General features: G+C 39.9%; 1 protein-coding gene and 1 pseudogene across 2 annotated transcripts; one reads left to right on the top strand and one right to left on the bottom strand.

Moving 5' to 3' along the window:
- Positions 1-244: 244 nt before the first annotated feature.
- Positions 245-4,705, top strand: LOC144702999 (DEAD-box ATP-dependent RNA helicase 15). Its single transcript, XM_078575058.1, has 12 exons — positions 245-404; positions 486-602; positions 1,671-1,771; positions 2,040-2,212; positions 3,004-3,235; positions 3,326-3,444; positions 3,515-3,571; positions 3,667-3,851; positions 4,065-4,209; positions 4,274-4,357; positions 4,430-4,493; positions 4,564-4,705. The coding sequence occupies exons 2-12, from the start codon at positions 487-489 to the stop codon at positions 4,572-4,574; spliced, it is 1,287 nt and encodes a 428-aa protein (XP_078431184.1). The 5' UTR covers positions 245-404; position 486; the 3' UTR covers positions 4,575-4,705.
- Positions 4,575-6,151, bottom strand: LOC144703000 (U-box domain-containing protein 45-like; annotated as a pseudogene). Its single transcript, XR_013581458.1, has 2 exons — positions 5,853-6,151; positions 4,575-5,455 (listed from the first exon to the last, which is right to left on the bottom strand). The product of XR_013581458.1 is annotated as a U-box domain-containing protein 45-like (transcript).
- Between the last annotated feature and the right edge of the window lie 7,626 nt (positions 6,152-13,777).

Below are 13,777 nucleotides of genomic sequence, written 5' to 3'. Positions count from 1 at the left end.
CTTCACGGACAAATGACTGACAGGACCTGATGACAGATGACGACAAAGACGATAAACAAACCCTATTCTCAGTATCGTCATCCGTTTTCCCGTCACCATCAACCGTCATCCGTCATCCGTCATCCAACAATATCAGCTGGGCTTGCATGACTGGGCCAAAACTAAGCCCAGCGGCCCATTTAGAAATTTTTTTTGCGCGCCTTTTTCATTTTCGGTGGCCGCCTTTTATTTTTTGGGGGAGGCGGCGAGCTCTAAAACCCTAGCTTGCATTGAAGTTCAATTTAACACGACGGAGATCCTTATCTAGGGTTGCTTTCTTGTTCCCTCTTTCTTCTTCGTTTTCTTCTGCAGAAATTCCCCAGTTCGTTCTTCATCGTCGATTCGCGCCGTCCCCTACTCGCAAGGTTCGGATCTGCTCTCGAAATCTCGTTTGGTTTCGTCTTTTTCTTGGATTTTGTTGATTTATTGTTTCTTTTTGTGCTCAGGATGGTTGAAGCGAAGGATGCCGATGCCTACGAGGAGGAGCTTCTTGACTACGAGGAGGAGGAAGAGAAGGCCCCCGATTCGGCCGCCGCCAAGGGAAACGGAGAAGTGGGCAAGAAGTATGATTCCTTCTACCTCATGGGCTGCCTGTTATGTTTTTTTCTTCGATTCTGGTTTGGAATTGAATTGGATTAGAAGTAATATTCATGCTATCTTGTACGGAGATTTTATTTTCCCCGTTTATTTTATTTTATTTTACGTACGGAGATTTTCTATGCTCCTGGGGTTATTGGGTGGTTTGTGATCCTTGAAAAAATTGATTCTCGCGACGTTAAATGGGAGTGTTATTAGTTTTTTGGGATTCCATCTCTGTGTAAATCGTGAAACCCTATGACGAGATTGATTTTTTGAGAGGTGGAGTATTTTAGGGTTACACATTTGGGATTTATACGAGGTTACATTTGGCTGAGAACCTTCTGAGTTTGATTATTCCAACGGTGATACTGGTTGAGGGATGAGTGGATTTTTCGGATTCTGAGTGGCGAATGTCACCTTGCAATACTGTTTCAGGCCAATTTTTAGAATTGTCGCCTATCATCCTCGATTGTGCCAATTTTACGTCATTTTCCCCTAATTTTGATGATATCTAGACAAATGATTAAAATCCATAACTCATTCTTATCCTAATTTGAAATTTAAGTTTCAGATATTTACGCCAATAAGCAAAGTTGGATTTCTAAGTTGAATTGTTTGACAAAGCATATTGATTTAAATTTCCGATTTAGAGTGATTATTTTTAGCTCTTGTTCTTGATTCAGTAGAGAAGTGACTTCTGTTTAGGATATCATACTGTACTGAGTCGCTGTCATTCCGCATATTTTATTGCGGAAATCTTGTGGCCTGTATTCATATTTCTATAGTATTCCGGGATTTTATTTATGGTTTAGGCAATAGTGAACTGCTGTGGCCTATTCATCATCTCGTTTCCTTTTTTATGTTCAAGGCTGTCTAGCATATGTTATTGTTCTCTAGGTTTCTAAATATCTTCACCTTTTTTTGAATCAGTTAGGATTTTACAGTATGATTTAGATGAGTTTGCGCTGTTTATCTTTTATTTTTCTATTTATCTCAACTTTTTTGTCATTATTTATTTGCCTTCTCGTTTCTCACATTTTTTTTATATGCAGGGGTTACGTTGGAATACACAGCTCTGGATTTAGGGATTTTCTTCTTAAACCTGAACTTCTTCGGGCGATTGTAGACTCCGGCTTTGAGCATCCTTCCGAAGGCAAGGAAACTTGCTTCTTTCTATTTTTACGTGCTTATGCTTTGAATTTGACATTCAGCGTTGTTTTTATCCTCTATTTCTGTCTGATTAATTTTATGGTGTCAATTTTTGATTAATTTTTATTTTCAGGTAATATACTTCTTGCAGGTTTCTGATTTTAGAAAGGGGGTAGTTGTTTTCCTATGCATGCGTTTGGATTGAAGGATCGGGAAAAAGATCACTTCGCTTACCCAGGGTTGCTCCCCTTCATTCTTTGATTCTTCATCAGTACAACATGAATGCATCCCTCAGGCCATCCTGGGTATGGATGTCATCTGTCAAGCGAAATCCGGCATGGGCAAGACCGCTGTTTTTGTTCTATCCACTCTTCAGCAGATCGAGCCCGTCTCGGGTCAAGTCGCCGCCCTCGTCTTGTGCCACACCAGAGAGTTGGCTTATCAGGTTGGTTTTTTTTGGGATCCACGCCCGTCAACTCAACTTTTCACCTAGTTTTTGTTGTCCATCACTGCTGATGTTAAAAGGATTGCCACACCTTTTAACCTCAGGTCATTCGTGCAAAATTTTATTATTGCTGTCAATCAATTTAGCGGATAGGGACGTGCAGTTCCCTTCATTTATCGTGCCACGATGATAGTAAGCAATTGCTAATGAGAGATAAAATGCTATTATGAGGATCATAGTGAAAGAGATAATGTGCCATTTTATCGCTTTTTGTCAATCTCCCTCTGTTAATCTTTGTCTGGCAATGAGGGACAGGTGCACAATTGCAGTCGTTACTTGACTTGATGCATTACAACAATGATAGTGATGATGATGATGATTATGAGATACGGATGACGACTAAGTTTTTCTTCATCATCCTCTTACTTGATAGTGATGATACCGATGGTTATGAGATACGGATGACGACTAAGTTTCTCTTCATCATCCTATTACTTGATAGTGATGATAATGATGATTGTGAGATACAGGTGACGACTAAGTTTTTCTTCATCATCCTCTTACTCATCTACTGCTGTTGATGACGTTGTCTTTGTTAAATTTTTATGACGACTATTTTTAGGGTTGGATGACGTTGATGTTAGTGTTGTCGTTCATGGGTACGATCAAACGATTGTTAGACAACACATCATCTACATCAATTTCCATGTCCATTCTCAACTGTCTAGAACCCTATTTGTTATTTGCGGTGAATTGTTTTATTTACTTTTCTGTCCTCTCTTCCATTGCAGATTTGTCACGAATTTGAGAGGTTCACTAGGTACTTGCCGGATGTCAAGGTGGCGGTTTTCTATGGCGGTGTCCACATCAAGAATCACAAGGACTTGTTAAAGAACGAGTGCCCTCACATCGTTGTCGGTACCCCCGGAAGAATTCTTGCATTGGCCAGAGATAAGGATTTGGTGCTCAAGAACGTGCGGCATTTCATCCTCGACGAGTGCGATAAGATGCTGGAAGCACTGGGTACTAAGAATTTGTGCTTTTTTATTTCATTCTATTTGTTGATATTCTTATGGGTTGCGGGGAAATTTAACTTTTCTTTTGCGATGTTAGATATGCGACGCGATGTGCAAGAAATTTTCAAGATGACTCCGCATGATAAGCAAGTGATGATGTTTTCGGCGACGCTCAGTAAAGAGATTCGGCCTGTTTGCAAGAAGTTTATGCAAGACGTAAGTTCCCCTGGATTAATTTATTTGAATCGGTATTTTTTCTAAGCCTGTTTAATTTTCGTTGCCTCAGCCGATGGAGATTTATGTAGACGACGAGGCGAAGTTGACCCTGCATGGATTAGTGCAGGTAACTCCTTTCTCTTTGCTTTAATAACTTTTTTTTTATTTCTTGATATGTTGAATTTATGGTGATTCTTGTTTTATGTTCGAACTTTTGAACAGCACTACATCAAACTGAGCGAGAACGAGAAGAATCGGAAGTTGAACGATCTGTTGGATGCCTTGGACTTTAATCAAGTTGTCATTTTTGTGAAAAGTGTCAGCCGAGCTGCGCAGTTGAACAGCCTCCTCATAGAATGCAACTTTCCATCCATCTGTATTCACTCTGGAATGTCGCAGGAGGAAAGGTACATAAAACTTGACTTTTTTAATCTAAATTTTAAATTACCCTTGTCGGAAAATGGAATAATCATCGCTTTAATTCCGCTGTTATTTCATTAAACTGTTTAGTTATTTTGCCTTGGTTATTCTTTTCCTCTAATTTTTTGAGATTTGCTTCCATTTGGTTGTTCATTTCCTGGACTTAAAAGTGAAGAAAAATAACAATTTTTTTAAAAAAGGTTGACCAAGTACAAGAACTTCAAAGAGGGTCATAAGAGGATTCTTGTGGCCACCGATCTTGTGGGAAGAGGGATTGATATCGAGCGTGTCAACATCGTAATCAACTACGACATGCCGGATTCTGCCGACACTTATCTTCACAGGGTATTAATTTTTTTAATACTCCGTCGTTATTTTTTCATCGTTTAATTAAATTAATTAATTTCAGGTGGGTCGAGCGGGTCGTTTTGGAACCAAGGGCCTGGCGATCACGTTCGTGTCCTCTGCGTCGGACTCTACCATCCTTAATCAGGTTAGTTTCTTAATCCCTTTTTATGGGGTTTTTTTTGTAAATTTTCATTGACACTCTTTCTCTCTCTACCAGGTTCAAGAGAGATTCGAGGTGGACATCAAAGAGCTGCCGGAGCAAATCGACACGTCCACCTACAGTACGTTTCTGTACCCGTTTTGAAGTATATTTGCGTTTGTGTCCTTTTAATCTTTTATTTATTTCAACAGTGCCATCTTGAGCGAAGCGGCCCAAAGAAGCCCAAAAGAGAAGCGAGCCCATCGATTTAGTATTCCTTTTTTTTTCTTTAAGGACGTGACTCTTCCCAAAACAGCCGGAAAATCGTTATTTATCCGACATCTTTTGTCACCAGTCTCTCCTCACCACTGGCTCGCTGAGACGAGTGCTCGCTGCCGATGGTGGTGGTGCAAGCTCCGCCACACGCCGAGCTGGACCGTCTCCGAGACTGTCGTCCTTGCCACATCATCCAATTGCGGTGTTGTCGTCTTCGTCTCGTCCCTCTGCAGCTGCAGTAGGCTCCTGGCTCTGGCCCGCCCGTTGGGGCACCCCTGGACAGTGAGCTCGAGCAAGCCAGGAATGGCGCCCTCGTCGAGGTTACGACGGCGGACCCCGTACTCGTCCTGTTTGCAGAGCTCAAGGAGGGCGGCGACAGCGCTCTCCGGGGTGGGCGGCGAGCTGTCCTTGAGGACTTCCACCAGGGTCAACACCCCGCCGGGTGTGGCGGCGAGGGCGGCCTGCGAGCTGCGGAATCGGAGCACGGGGAGCAGAGCTGTGCACTTGTCTGCAGCCTGGGAGTGCTTCGGCGAGGCGCCAAGGGAGAGGATGGCGGGGACGGGGCGGGCGTCGAGCAGTGGATGAAGGTTGATGAGGGTGGCGGCGAGGTTGGTGAGGGCGGTGGCGGCGTCTTGCCTGGCTTGTTGTGTGCCTCTGGAGAGGACGCTTACCAGTGCAGGGATGGCGCTGACGAGGGGGCGGTTCACGGGGGAGGCGGCGAGAGTGAGCACCGCTGCCGTGGCGTGGTCTTGAAGGACTGGATCTTTAGAGTAGAGGACGGCGACGAGCGGCGGCAGCGGGCCTGCGTCCACTGTCTTGATATTGTTCCTGCGGAGCGACGAATTGAATAACCGAAGTTAGTTGACGAGATATATTCAAAATTAACCGAAAAAATATAGATAATCGAGTCCGATCATGAGTCCACTTGTCCAAGAACGGACGAATTACGTGATCCAAGAACCTAAGGAATATAAATTGCAATTGTTCGTTGCACCTCTCATCCAATGTACTATCGAGAATCAATCCAAGAACGGAATAATATAGATAACCAAGTCCGATCATGAGTCCAACTGTCCAAGAACGGATGAATTACGTGACGAGTTCTGTCGAACTGCATATTATCAGGAATTATTTAACCAAGCGTTATCCGAAATCGAGCAACGTGATGAGAATTTTGATCAGGACGATTATGAAAGTTTTGAGAAATTGCAATTGTTCGTTGTACCTCTCGTCCATGACGGCGAGATTAAGCAGCGCGAGCAAGGCGGCCTGCTTGCACTCGGCGTTCTCCGATTTGAGCATCGCCACGAGCGCGTTCACCGCGGCGGACAGCTGGCGACGGTGTCTCGAGGAGGACTCGTCAGCCGTCGGATCTGCTCCGCCGCCCGCACTCTCCTCGTCTCGTCGTCCGGTCTGATCTCTTCCGTGATCTCCTCGCAGAGCTCCGCCTCTCTTCGATTCTCCGCCATTAATGAGCTGAAGAGAAGATCGAGAGAGAGAGAGAGAGAGTTGCAGAGGCGTAGAAGAGAAGATTCGATAGTGGAAGCGGATACGTGGCTGGTATTTATAGTCCGCGGGGTAACGGTCGGCGGGAACGGCGTCAGCTTGTGGTGACCGTCCGATGGGGATCTCGCGGTTCTCCCGCTTCCTCACCAGTTCCGCGCCGCCGTCAGATAGGTCTATTGATCGGACGGTCCAAAGTCTTGATCTCGAGTTTTGTCGATCGGACGGTGGTAAGTTTTTTATGATGTGAGTATAGTTATAAATAGGTTGGGGTGGGTGTATTGTGATAGAAAATAGGTGAGAAAGAGAGGAGGATTCGGTGGTGTAAAGGACAAGAGAGGCTTTTAACCTGTTACGTTGGGAAAGGATGTTGGGCGGGGGGGGGGGGCTTGAATCTGCCTCTTTTCCCATTTCTTGCTCTCTATCTCTATCTCTATATCTCTCTATCTCCATCTTTTCCCATTTCTTGCTCTCTATCTCTATCTCTATATCTCTCTATCTCTATCTCTATATCTTGATATCTCTATCTCTATCTCGATGTTTCTCTATCTCTATCTCTATATCTCTCTATCTCTATCTCTATATCTCGATATCTCTATCTCTATCAAGATGTTTCTCTATCTCTATCTCAATGTTTCTCTATCTCTATCTCGATGTCTCTATATCTCTATCTCTATCTCTATCTCTATCTTGATATCTCTCAATCTCTATCTCTATCTCTATCTCTATATCTCTCTATCTCTATCTCTATATCTCAATATCTCTATCTCTATCTCGATGTTTCTCTATCTCAATCTCTATATCTCGATATCTCTATCTCTATCTCGATGTTTCTCTATCTCTATCTCGATGTCTCTCTATCTCTATCTCTATGTCGATACCTCTCTATCTCTATCTCTATCTTGATATCTCTCTATCTCCATCTCTATCTCTATCTCTAGCTCTATCTCTATCTTGATACCTCTCAATCTCTATCTCTATCTCTATATCTATATCTCTCTATCTCTATCCCTATATCTCAATATCTTGATATCTCGATATCTCCATATCTTGATATCTTGATATCTCGATATCTCCATATCTTGATATCTCGATATCTCGATATCTCTCTCTATCTCGATATCTCTCTATCTCTATCTCTATCTTGATATCTCTCTATCTCCATCTCTATCTCTATCTCTATCTCTATCTCTATCTTTATCTTGATATCTCTCTATCTCTATCCCTATATCTCGATATCTTGATATCTCGATATCTCCATATCTTGATATCTCGATATCTCGATATCTCTCTCTATCTCGATGTCTCTCTATCTCTATCTCTATCTTGATATCTCTCTATCTCCATCTCTATCTCTATCTCTATCTCTATCTCTATCTCTATCTCTATCTTTATCTTGATATCTCTCTATCTCTATCTATCTATCTCTATCTCAATATCTCTCTATCTCCATCTCTATATCTCTCTATCTCTATCTCTCTATCTCTATCTCAATATCTCTCTATCTCCATCTCTATATCTCTCTATGTCTATCTCTATCTCTATCTGTATCTTTATCTTGATATCTCTCTATCTCTATCTGTATCCTTATCCTGATATCTCTCTATCTCTATCTGTATCTTTATCTTGATATCTCTCTATCTCTATCTCTATATCTCTTTATCTCTATCTCTATCTCTATCTCTATCCCTATCACTATCTATATCTCTATGTCTATCTCTATCTTGATATATCTCTATCTCTATATCTTGATATCTCTCTATCTCTATCTGTATCTTTATCTTGATATCTCTCTATCTCTATCTCTCTATCTCTATCTTTATCTTGATATCTCTCTACCTCTATCTCTATCTTGATATATCTCTATCTTGATATATCTCTATCTCTATATCTTGATATCTCTCTATCTCTATCTGTATCTTTATCTTGATATCTCTCTATCTCTATCTCTCTATCTCTATCTTTATCTTGATATCTCTCTACCTCTATCTCTATCTTGATATATCTCTATCTCTATATCTTGATATCTCTCTATCTCTATCTGTATCTTTATCTTGATATCTCTCTATCTCTATCTCTCTCTCTTTATCTTGATATCTCTCTACCTCTATCTCTATCTTGATATATCTCTATCTCTATATCTTGATATCTCTCTATCTCTATCTGTATCTTTATCTTGATATCTCTCTATCTCTATCTCTCTATCTCTATCTTTATCTTGATATCTCTCTACCTCTATCTCTATCTTGATATATCTCTATCTCTATATCTTGATATCTCTCTATCTCTATCTGTATCTTTATCTTGATATCTCTCTATCTCTATCTCTCTATCTCTATCTTTATCTTGATATCTCTCTACCTCTATCTCTATCTTGATATATCTCTATCTCTATATCTTGATATCTCTCTATCTCTATCTGTATCTTTATCTTGATATCTCTCTATCTCTATCTCTCTATCTCTATCTTTATCTTGATATCTCTCTACCTCTATCTCTATCTTGATATATCTCTATCTCTATATCTTGATATCTCTCTATCTCTATCTGTATCTTTATCTTGATATCTCTCTATCTCTATCTTTATCTTGATATCTCTCTACCTCTATCTCTATCTTGATATATCTCTATCTTGATATATCTCTATCTCTATATCTTGATATCTCTCTATCTCTATCTGTATCTTTATCTTGATATCTCTCTATCTCTATCTCTCTATCTCTATCTTTATCTTGATATCTCTCTACCTCTATCTCTATCTTGATATATCTCTATCTCTATATCTTGATATCTCTCTATCTCTATCTGTATCTTTATCTTGATATCTCTCTATCTCTATCTCTCTATCTCTATCTTTATCTTGATATCTCTCTACCTCTATCTCTATATCTCTTTATCTCTATCTCTATCTCTATCTCGATGTCTCTATATCTGTATCTCTATCTCTATCTCTATCTCTATCCCTATCACTATCTATATCTCTATGTCTATATCTATCTTGATATATCTCTATCTCTATATCTTGATATCTCTCTATCTCTATCTCTATCTGTATATCTCTCTATCTTTATATGTATATCTCTCTATCTCTATCTCTATCTGTATATCTCTCTATCTCTATCTCTATCTGTATATCTCTCTATCTTTATATGTATATCTCTCTATCTCTATCTCTATCTGTATATCTCTCTATCTTTCTGTATATCTCTCTATCTTTATCTGTATATCTCTCTATCTCTATCTCTATCTGTATATCTCTCTATCTTTATCTGTATATCTCTCTATCTTTCTGTATATCTCTCTATCTTTATCTGTATATCTCTCTATCTCTATCTCTATCTGTATATCTCTCTATCTCTATCTCTATCTGTATATCTCTCTATCTCTATCTGTATATCTCTATCTTTATCTGTATATCTCTCTATCTCTATCTCTATATCTCTCTATCTTTATCTTTATATCTCTCTATCTCTATATCTGTATATCTCTATCTTGATATCTCTCTATCTCTGTGCCTCTCCTACTCTGTTTTTCCTCTCTTCCCATTTTTCTGTTCCTATTTTCATCTCTCTCTGTGTGTGTATTATATGATATCTCTTTCTCTCCCCATTAATTTGCCCTCTCTCTCTCTCTCTCTCTCTCTCTCTCTTCTCTCTTCTCTCTTTATATCTCTGTGTATTTCTGATCTTTCTCTCTCTCCATCCAACATTCCGTTTCTCCTCGTTTCTTTCTCTATATCTTTCTCCTGATCTATTTTTTCTCACTTCTCCTTACTCTGTTTCTCTCTGTATCGGGCAATATATTATTGTGTATTTTCTGATCTCCTTTCTTCTGCATCTAACTGTCTGCTCTCCTTGTTTATATCTGTATTCCCATTTCTCTGTTTCTCTACATATCTCTCTATGTCTTTTATGATATCTCTTTCTCTCTCCATTTAACTGCATGGTTCTCCCTCTCTTCTCTCTCTATGTCTCTCACAATATCTTTTTTCTCTCTTCTTATTTCTCCCTCTCTCTTTCTATGTCTTTAATTATTTCTGATCTCTCTTTCTCTCTCCATCTTACTGCCTTTTCTCCATGTTTCTTTCTCCCTATGTCTCTCCTAATCTCTCTTTTTTATCTCTTCCAATTTTCTGTTTCTGGTGTAGAGTGAAATCTCTGGTCAATACTCCAACAGAGGTGATAGGAAGATGGTATGAAGTGTTGATGATACGATGGTCGCGAAGTGATAACTTGCAAATTAACATGATTAATTAATGAATTTTACATTATATTTATGTGTTTTAATGACTATATTTGCATGTTATCATATTAAAATAAAGATAAATAACTTACACTTTCATTTTACTATTATTTCTGAATTTTTATCATGTTTTCATGGAATTTAACCTCATTTCAGTGAAGAAATATTTTTTACAGGGCCTTAAATATTTGGCTAAAGGTTGGTAAGGGCTATTTAAAATTTTCTGGATTTTTTCCATATTTTTTATGTAATTTTTCAACCTCGATAGAGCCAAGAAATGATTTTTATATATTTAAATAATATATATTTAATTTATTGGGCATTTTTATATATACTAAAGGGCATCCACGTCATTTGCCCAAAATTTGGGCAAATGATTGGATGATTATTGTCAAATAATAAGGAGAGAGAGAGAGATTATTTTTTTTAAATACACCCACCGACATGCACACGCACACCGCGTGCATGCGGCGTCGAGTTGCTGCGTGCATTTAACGCACACGGCAACCGACAAGCACGTGCAATTTATTATTATTATTTATGCAGCGTCGATTCACCACGTGCATTAAAATGCACACGAAAATCAACGTCGCATTTTTTTAAAGAAAACAGCGCCACAATTTTTTTTAAAAGAAAACGGCGCCGGTAAGCTCACCGCCCTTCTTTTTATTGAAAAACCAGTCCAAAATTGCGGCTATCACTGACACACGTGCGTTAAAAAATATTGTAATACTGCAGCTGTTTTGTTTTTTTTGTTTTTATTATTACACAGGGCGACGTGGCTTCTTTATAGACATTCAAAGAGGCCAATGACTTTTTCAATGATTGGGCCTGGGGGCGTGGACAACTACGTGTTAGAGCGCGATCCGAAAAAGTGGAAAACGATGAGGAATGGGTCAGCCAATCATAAAAATTGATTTTTTTGGCTTAATAAAATGATCCAACGGCCTACATTAAGCTGCAGTAAAACGGTGATATCTTGAGATCTTGAGATCTAAACGGTGATAGCCGGATTGGGCACAAATTTTGAGGGCATGTTTGTCTTTTCTCCCTCTACAATCTAGACAGTTGGATCTTTAAATAGAGTCTGGAAAAGGGCAAAAATCACTTTTGGATTCTCTCCCCAAGCAATTGGCCAGGAAGGACACAAGAGGCGTTCTTGAAGTCGGCAGATCTTGGTTCTGCACTCAAAACTGTAAGTTTCTGATCTGTGTTTCAATCATCTTCTTGAACGATTCTAAAATGCTGAGGCATGTGCAAAATGTGCATGCCCTAGAAGTTTGTTTTGAATGAAATCAGCACTTTCTTTTGATTTTGATTCAAGATCTGGTTTTTGATCCTTAATTCTACATCAATTAAAAATATATCTGCTTCATTAGATTTTTAATTTAGGGTCGGATTTCATCTTTTCCCCAAATTCTTCACTTTCTCTCTCTAGGTTATTTTGTCTAGTTTCTCTCTCTAGATTTCGATTTTTATTGTTTAGGAATTTAATTCAATATATAAAAAACCTAAAAATAAAATCTGACTCGAAAATTCATCCATCTTGAAGTCCAATTTAAAAATCCATTTCTTGATTATTTAATTCCCAATTTTTAATTCATAAAAATTGTTTTAAAATTTAATAATAATTGGGAAATTAATAATCTGAATTAATCTGATCTTAAAGTTAAAATATTCCTATCTTGAATTTTCGGCCCAAAATATTTAAAATCAAAATTAAGTTTTACTTAATTTTGATTAATTAAAGAATATTATTAAGCATAATTAAGATTATTAAGTGAAAAAATTATTCATCTTTGAATTAATTCATTGAAATTGAAAAAAATTCTCAGTTGTTGCCTCCATGTGGTTCGACCCCTTACTTGCTCTATATTCCATATTTAGTGATTAAGGGAAATTATAAATTTTATTGTATAAGTCTAAATCAAAAATCAACGACATCTTTACGTGCATTTTTAGGCTTATTACTAAGGCCCACAAACACAAGGAGACCGGCTCAGTAATACGACAGAGGAGGGATCGAGGGTCGGTGCCCAACGAAGAGCACTACGATAACAGGACTCGCACCCTTCACCGTCTACGTACTTGGCGGGATGCCAAATGGCAATTAAACCGTCAACGGGCGTCCGAGATCTGATTCACGAGCAGTCAGAATCGACTGTTGTTTGTCGGGTCAAGTCTGCACATTCTTTAGGGGGGAGGGCATATTGGGCTCCCCTCCCTAAAGGATGTACAAAATGCAAGATAAAATACAAACGAATATGGGGAAGGAGGTTGTACACGTGCAGGTGTGGCCTCCCCCATGATAGTCTAGAGTGACAAACTAAAACAACGATGCAAAAACAGCCCCTCCCTAAGACCGTGAGGGGTCTCCGTAATACAGTAAATCAGCACGAATACGAAAACACATGATGCAGACGCAGTTTTTTCCAACTTGGTAGTGAAAATTTGGGCTCCTCACATTGGGTCGGGCTCCACGAGGAGGCTGATGATGAGTTGGGATGAGTTCGATGGGATGGTCCTCCATCATCCTCCCTAGGGTGGGGAAAACTCGGCTCCAATGAGTTAGGGCCGATGACGTCTTAGGGGAGTTAGACAAGCATGATGGCACCAGAGCACTTGGGCAGCAGGAATAAGTTTGATTGGTTTAGTCGCTCCAAGCCATGGTTACCACGCCGGAACTCTTCCAGTGTACTCATCACCTCTGATCTGACCACCTCCCAGAATTTGCTGAAGAAGAATACTGGGAATCCATCGGGGCCTAGTGCACCCTCTTCATTCAACCCTTTGATTGCCTTCCGCACTTGTTTCACGAGGAATGACTTCACCAGCTCATCCCGTTGGACTTGCGTTAACTTAGATGCACTTCTACCGCTCCATCTCCACTGGTTCTGAGCCCCTCTTTTAGTCACTTCTTTGAAATGGTTTGCCAGCGCTTCTCCAATCACATGAGTCCCGACAACTCCCCCCCCCCCTCTTTCAACTGGAGCATTTGATTTGGGCGTCGTCTTCCATTTGCGGCTAAATGAAAAATTGAGTATTGGCGTCCCCATCCTTAAGCCACAATTGGTGAGATCGCTGTCTCCAATCAAGCTCTAGCTTCTTGTCTTCTTCTTCCACTATCCCTCTGCAGTTTTTTCTCTCCCTATGCTCAATATCAGTTAGGCCCCGTATATCTTCTAGGGCATCCATCTGCTGAATTCGTGTCAGGGCCTCATCTCCATGTCAGTGTCATTCTTCTCGGATATTTTTCTTGGGTTTTATTAGACGAAGGCACAAGCCTGCCATTTTGGTGGCCAATTACACCGTGGCTGTGCCCTGGATGGGTTGAGATGACCACCATGACATCACTTCTTCTCTGAACCCTTTCTCCCGCAACCATGATCATCCATCTGGAAGTAT

This window comes from Wolffia australiana, chromosome 5 (genome assembly GCF_029677425.1).
Source record: "Wolffia australiana isolate 7733 chromosome 5, ASM2967742v1".
Taxonomy (NCBI): domain Eukaryota; kingdom Viridiplantae; phylum Streptophyta; class Magnoliopsida; order Alismatales; family Araceae; genus Wolffia; species Wolffia australiana.
This window is presented reverse-complemented; position numbering and strand designations above follow the sequence as displayed.

What these genes read in the sequence shown, in the direction of transcription:
- LOC144702999 (XM_078575058.1), top strand. Translation starts at nt 487, where the DNA reads ATGGTTGAAGCGAAGGATGCCGATGCCTACGAGGAGGAGCTTCTTGAC. An exon ending in CCAGAGAGTTGGCTTATCAG is followed by an intron (nt 2,213 to 3,003) that starts GTTGGTTTTTTT and finishes CTTCCATTGCAG; the next exon opens with ATTTGTCACGAATTTGAGAG. An exon ending in ACTCTACCATCCTTAATCAG is followed by an intron (nt 4,358 to 4,429) that starts GTTAGTTTCTTA and finishes TCTCTCTACCAG; the next exon opens with GTTCAAGAGAGATTCGAGGT.